The following is a 7,330-nucleotide window of genomic DNA, read 5'->3' on the forward strand; positions in this document are numbered from 1 at the left end:
GTTGTAGTCACTTCTTAGGCACAGCCAGCTACACAGAGGGAGCCAGTCGTTGGAGCTGTGGGCTCAGGACCATAGTCACAGGGGACATCAAGCTCAACTTGCATAGCATACTATACAAAACATTGTTCTACATCCTACTTTGGTGAGCAGTGACTGGGATCTTAAAAGCTTGCTAGCAGCCATCTAGATGCAAGTATGAGTCTCTCCTCGTCCAGAGCAAAGAAGGATGAAGAATACGAAAGATTCATAGAAACAATTAGTCCAAGTTACTGGTACACCACATGATCCACAGCGTATATGAGTATGAGACCAGAAGAACTAGATGATGCCCAGCTACCACTGTCAACCACTTGGAGGGGGTTCTGTGTCGGACATCATGGATAGAGAGGGAGAAAAATGTGGAACAAAACTCAAAATCATTTGGAAAAAAGAAAATAAAAAGGACCAGGGTTGCTGGTCTGATAGAGATTGGTGGAACCCCTGAGACTATGGCCCCTAGCTACCCTTCAGGTCTAGAACTGAACCCACTCCTGTGGCTTCCAGCCAAACAAAAGACAGGCATATGACATGAACATTTACACTAGGTAAATACACTCCTTTGAGAGAACAGTCATCGGAGAATAGAAGGGCTGTATTTGCACAGGGAGATAGCTCAGGGGGCAGTTGTGCAGAGGGGTGGACACAGGGAAGAGGTAACTATGGGGAAGAAGTGGGAGGGGACCTGTTGCATTGTGGGAAATTGCAGTCAATGTCATGAGATAAATTGTCTGTGAACTGCTGTAAGGAAATTGAATTTGCTCTGTAAACTTCTACCCAAATCACAATGAAAAAAAAAAAAAAAAAAATTCTTACTCTCCGGACTTAAGAACCAAATGAGAAATATGACTCAGAAGTTATGCATTTAGAGAATGAAATGCCACCTTTGTGGCTGTTATTCCTGAATTGTAGGATATTCTTTTACCTATTGCTGCAATTTGGCTCTCTCTTATCCATTACTATATGGATCACTCTCCCTTCCTCCCCTACTATATCCTTTTCCTACAGTGACATACCCAAGCTTCACCCAGTGGGAAAGAAGGAAGTGGGAGAACAGCACACTGCCCTCCCTTTAATTACAGTTCCCAGGAATTAATTTGTACTTCCACCTTGGCCAGAACTTGTTCATGGCTATACCTACCTGAAAAGGAGGCTGGGGAAATTCAGTTTCTATTCTGAGTATATCCATATTTCTAGTGTTGTTGTTGTTGTTATGTGCCGTCGAGTCAGCCCTGACTCATAGCGACCCCTCCTTGGGTTTCCGAGGCAGTATCACTACGGAAGTAGGATTGCCCAACCTTCCTTCCGAGGAGTGGCTGGTGGGTTTGAACCGCCAGCCTGCTGGTGAGCAGGCAAGTGTCTTAGCCACTATGCTACCAGAGCTAGTAAAGGAAAAGGGGAGACAAGATATTTGGAGAAAATTTCCAGTCTTTACCATGGGCCATTAAAGAATTTTAAGCATCTCTACACCTAACTGCCCAATAATTGTGTCAAACTGTGTGTTCTACAATAAATACCAATGGAAGCAGCAGTCAGGATATCAGATGATGTACAGCATTGGGCAAATCAGCTGCAAAAGACCTCTTTTGTTGAAGAAGTGTTGAAGAGCCACCTGACACAAGCCATGGTATTTTCAGTTGCCTCATATGTATGGGAGAGCTGGGCAATGAAAAAGGAAGACTGAAGAAGAGTCAATGATTTTGAGTTGTGGTGCTGGTGAAGACTGCTGAACGTACTATGGACTGGTAAAAGAACTAACAAATCTGTCCTGGAAGAAGTGCAGCCAGAATGTTCCTTGGAAGGGAGAATGGCCAGAGTTCATCTCATGTACTTTGGTCATGTTGTAAGAAGGAACCATTCCCTGGGGAAAGATATCATGCTTGGAAGGTCAATGAAAGAAGGGAAGGCCCTCAAGAAGATGGATTGACACAGTGGTTGAAACCATGGGCTCAGGATCATGGAGCTAGCCTAGGACTGGGCAGTGTTTCATTCTGCTGTGCACGGGGTCACTATGTGTTGGAAACAACTCGACAGCACCTAACAACAACAGTGACATGGAGACATTCAGAGTTCATGGAATAATTATTCACTAGTCCATTTATTCTTTCAGTAAACAATTACTGGGTGGAGATACACACACGCACACACACACAGAGTGCAATAATCTGTAGACAAGATGATTAACAAAATAAAGCTCCTGGTGACAAAACATTATCTAGCAGAAGACAGACAGTGAATGTAGTCCAACCCAGTGTAGTTAATACTGAGCTCAAAACTCAGTGGGAGGGTAATTCAGATCCAAGAGGGGTGCCCGACCCAGTGACATGGCTCCTTGAAGTCATGGTGTCTAAATTGAGAACTGAAGGCCAGAAGCAGTTATCAAGACACCGTGTAAATGGTCCAAGAAGAGTGACAGCATGAAGACAAGCCTGCAGGAGAGCGTGTGTAATCCCCAGAGCTGCAGGCGTGCCAGGCACTGTTCTATGCTCTGGGGATAGAGCAGTAATCAAGCGAGTAGTTGCTTGTGAAACTAGAGAGTTTGCTGTGGCTCGCTCACAGGCTAGATGGTAGAAGACAGGGGGACAGTTAACGGATGGGCCTGCAGATGACTAAGGTGATCCCTAGTGCTTGTAAGGGAGCTCTGGTGGCATAGTGCCTAAGGCATTTGACTGCTAACCAGAAGGCTAGGGGTTCAAACACACCAGCCACTGCTTGGAAGGAAGATTGGGCAATCTACTTCTGTAGAGATACTGCCTCGGACACCCAAAGAGAGGTTGCTATGAATTGGATCCAACTTGACGGCAGTGAGTTTGGTTTTGTTTTGGAGTGCTTGTAAATGCAAGGAAGAAACCAGACATGGTGGTAGGCTAGAGAGTGATGGAGGAGGGACACAGCACCACTTTAGATTTGGTGGCAATGGAGCCAGTCATGTGAAGGGCTGGAGTGCAGGGTTTGAGAAGCAGTGGGAAGGTGTGAGCTGGGAGGGTGAGTGGAGTGAGATTATTGTCCCATTCGCTCCACACAGGAAGGTGAACATTATATTTTGTACAATGAGCAGGGAATTATGTGTTCATTTTGGAGAGATCACAGGAATTATGGTATGGAGGGTATATTGAAGGGAGCAAGCTCAGGGACAGGGAGAGAAGAGATGAACATAGTCATAAGACACCACTAAAGGTCTTCCCGTAGTGATACTGCCTCAGAAACCCAAGGAGGGGTCGCTATGAGTCGGGGCCGACTCGACAGCAAATAACAACAACAACAACAAAGGTTAAATATAATTATAACTGATGCTTATGAACCCTTACTACCTGCCAGACACCGTTCTAATCACTTCATATATTTTAACCCAGTCATTCTGACAATAACTATGAGATCAGAACTAGTATTTTCATCCCCATTTTACAGATTCAGAAACTGAGACTCAGGGATTAGAAATTCTTCCAAAGTCAGATTGATAGTTTATCACAAAACCAAAAGAAGACAAAATCAGTCTGAGCATTAGACTGAGCTCCCTCCTAGGATTTGGCAATTGATTGGGTGTAGGGGGTGTGGCTGGGAAAGGAACCCCAGGGGTGCCCACATTGTTAGTTTAGGGGGTTGGGTGAATGGGTTTATGTGATGGTCATGTTTGTATGGCAACTTGGCTAAGCCTGGTTGAGTGGCTGGGCAGCTGGATGTAGTATTCCCCATGATGAGACTGGTAATCAACTCCATGGTGGAATCTACTAGGAGCAGCTGAGTAGCTGCCTTTGGGATGTGGTCTGCTTCCTGTATGTAAGGAGAAGCTTTGAGAATGGTCTCTAGCCTATGGCACGCTTGGACCCTGCATGTAGCTATGTCGTTGCTCAGCAGCCTGCCATGCTCTGCCGACCTTGGGACTTACATTGGACTTAAGTTAATGGCCTGCCATGTGGTTTGGTAACATCGAGACTGTGCCTTTTTATTTGTCAACTTTGGGACTTCTCAGCCTCAGCAGCCAACAACTGTCTGAGTGAAGAAATGCCTCTGGCTCCAGTGGGCTGGGAGCAGGAGGCAGAGCTGGACCCCAAGGTTGAGGGGCTTTCACCCAGCCCCTAGAGCCTGGTACTTTGAGCTTGGACTTAAAGCCTCCAAATTGTAAGAATAAATTCCTGTTTGTTAAGGCCATCCCATTTGTGGTATATTTCTGTCAGAGTGGTGCTGGGTAACCAAAACAGTGTACCTTTAATTCTGGCAGTAAGTTCAGGAAGAAGAATATGTAAGGGACCAGGAGAAGGGAAAATGATTTCCGTTTCGAAATTGGTTTAATTATTCATCTGTGTAACTGTTCAGAGCAAATGGGAACACCTACTTAATATGCCAGGCATTGTTCTAGATGCTACGATACAAGAGTGAATGACAAAATCTCTGTCCCCATGGAGCTTACATTCCAGGGGAGACACAATGATGAACAAACACTAATAATTCATTACATGGTGGTGTGATCAGAGTTGTAATCGGACTTTCTTGGTTTTGAGGGGCCTCATATGGGACCCTCTGGTTGGCAATTGGATTTACTAGTATAAAGCTTGGGAGAAAATTCTGACTGCACTGAAGCTCTGAGCAAAATGGTTTGAGCTGTTTCCAGTTGCTTCTACCATGGCCCATAGAGAAGGATGCTGAAAGGTGAGTTTACAGGAACTGCATTCTCATGATGGAGCTAGGAGTCTCCTAGGGGTGCAGCTGCTGGTCCCCTGCATTCAGTTGCTGGGACTGTGTCAGCAGACTGCCAGAAATGACATTTGAACTCATTTTGGTTTGAAATCCAAAGTTTTTCTCTTTAATACAGGGTAACACTGTTTTCTATTTTGGGACTACATCATCAATGGCTAAGAGCTCTGGTGGCGTGGTGGGTAAGACGTTTGGCTGCTAACTAGCAGGCCAGCAGTTCAAACCCACCAGCTGCTCTGTGGGAGGAAGATGACGCAAACTAATTCTGTAAAGATCATTATGGACCAGTGACCCGCACTGGTCTGTACCCTCGTACAGACCAGTGGGGGTCAATATGAGTCGGAATCAACTCAGGGCAGTGTGTTTCTCTTTTTGGTGTATCAAGGACTGCTTGATTGAGGTTGTATGAATAGAAGCTATGAAAATATTAAAAGTGAGGATGAGCTGACACTCAGTGATGGGAGCCAGATGACTTCATCTTTTTTGCATGGTAAACAAGCAGAAAACAGAACTTAGCTTTGTGTTGTGCAAGACTTATCTTACCATCTGTGTACATCCAGGCTTAAGACTGTCCCTTCTGCTATGGTTCTGCATGAATGTGGATATGCCCAGTGTTTTGGCTACCTAGTGCCACTCTAACAGAAATACCACAAATGGGATGGCTTGAACAGACAGGAGTTTATTCTCTTACAGTTTGGAGGCGAGAAGTCCGAGTTCAGAGTGCTACCTTTAGGGCTGGGTGAAAGCCCCTCAACCTTGGGCTTCAGCTCTGCATCTTGCTCCCAGCCCACTGAAGCTAGAGGCATCTCTTCATTCCGGCAGCCGCTGGCTGCTGCGGCTGACAAATCCAAGGTCAACAAGTGAAAAGGCACAGTCCCAATGTTACCAAACAACACAGCAGGCCATTGATTGAAATCCATTGAAAGTCCCAACATCAGCAGAGCATAGCAGGCAACCAAACAACAACTCAGCTACATGCAGGGTTCAAGCGTGCCATAAGCTGGAAACCTTCCTTAAAGTTGCTTCTTTTATACTGGAAGCAGACCATGTCCCTAAAGCAGGTATTCAGCTGCTCCAATAGATTCCATCATGGAGTTAATTACCAATGTCATCATGGAGAATAACTACACCCAGCTGCCCAGCCACTGAACCAGTCCCAGCCAAGTTGACATACAACGTTAACTACCATATGCAGGTGGTAGACATAAAGGGTTGGCCAAACTGTTACAGCATGCTCTATTTAGGATTTTTGGAAACACAGATACGTCATAAAGGGTATGGTGATTGCCTTGAATTCTGTATCACAACTCTTTTGAACTCTCTTATCTTTGGTTGCCACATGTATGAAATGCTCGGGTTGGGAGAAATGTCTTCTCTTTTCAGCTCTAGCATCCTCATCAGTAAGCACTGGCCTGGTGAGGTGCTTGATGTGCATTCACAGTGGCTTTTAGAAACAGGCCGTGCCTCATGAATTGTTAAGAATCGCCTGTGTTTTTGCTGCTAGCTTTCAGTGGATTTACCTATGCCGCCTCACTCTTCTTCATCTCAATTCCCACAGACGGAACCCTCTGCACTTCCACCTCATCGCTGACACCATTGCCGAGCAGATCCTGGCCACGCTTTTCCAGACCTGGATGGTGCCCGCTGTGCATGTTGACTTCTACAATGCAGACGAGCTCAAGGTACAGGGAGAGGGAAAGGCACGTCTCTGGTCTCCCCATCCCCAGTGTTCTTGTTGCGTGTGGTTTAGTCACCTGCAGCAGTGGCAGAACTCCCAGCTGAAAATGTCAGTATATAACTGAGGTGGTCTGCTAGCTGAATCTGGGTTTATTATGGAAAGCAGTAAAGTAACCACTTCACTGGCACAGAATCCATGTTGGTTTGTGCAGTTCTAGCCATAAAGGTTCTACATAGAAGCTGGAGGCCACTGGCCTTGTACGTAGAAGAAATAGCTTCTTTGTACCTATTATCTAGAGAATTCAGTCACCCAGTAAGATAAATGCTGAACTCAGAAATTGATGGACCTGGTTTGAATTTGTGTACAGGCAGGCCCCAGGTTATAAACTTCTGACTTATGGACGACTTGTGCTTGTCCTTAAAGAGCTCTGGTGGTACAGTGGTTACGGCATTTGGCTGCTAACTAAAAGGTTCATGTTTCAAAGCCACCAGCTTCTCTGCAGAAGAAAGATGAAGCAGTCTGCTTCCATAAAGACTGACAGCCTTGGAAAACCCATTGGGGTTCTCTGTGAGTCAGAAGCCACTCAGTAGTAGTCATTTTGCATTTTTCTTTTTAGTTTTGTACTTATCTTTAATGTTATGTAAATTTGCCCTCACTTTGAAACAATTAAACCAAACCCTACTCCCAGCAAATTCTTTATCACAATCACCTTCACTTGCTACATGTGCAGCTTTTAAATCATTGAAAAGACTTTGAGCCTTTTCTTGGACCAAAACCAAAAAAAATGAAGCCCACTGCCATCAAATTGATTCTGACTCATAGCGACCTCTGTTGGATTTCCAAGTCTATAAATCTTTGCAGAAGCAGATCACCTCATCTTCCTCCCATAGAGCAGCTGGTGGGTTTTGAACAGCTGACCTTCTG

General features: G+C 45.2%; 1 protein-coding gene across 1 annotated transcript in view; it reads left to right on the forward strand.

Annotated features, from left to right (window-relative positions):
• The window catches only part of LOC103208507 (LARGE xylosyl- and glucuronyltransferase 1), a 705,596-nt gene that overhangs the window by 246,756 nt on the left and 451,510 nt on the right, over positions 1-7,330 (forward strand). The window contains exon 4 of the mRNA XM_007954215.2: positions 6,287-6,410. Coding sequence (XP_007952406.1) covers positions 6,287-6,410 — 124 coding nt within the window. The remainder of the gene's footprint in view (positions 1-6,286; positions 6,411-7,330) is intronic.

This window comes from Orycteropus afer, unplaced genomic scaffold, assembly GCF_000298275.1.
Source record: "Orycteropus afer afer isolate SDZICR_OR568_19922 unplaced genomic scaffold, OryAfe1.0 scaffold00446, whole genome shotgun sequence".
In the NCBI taxonomy this organism is placed as follows: domain Eukaryota; kingdom Metazoa; phylum Chordata; class Mammalia; order Tubulidentata; family Orycteropodidae; genus Orycteropus; species Orycteropus afer.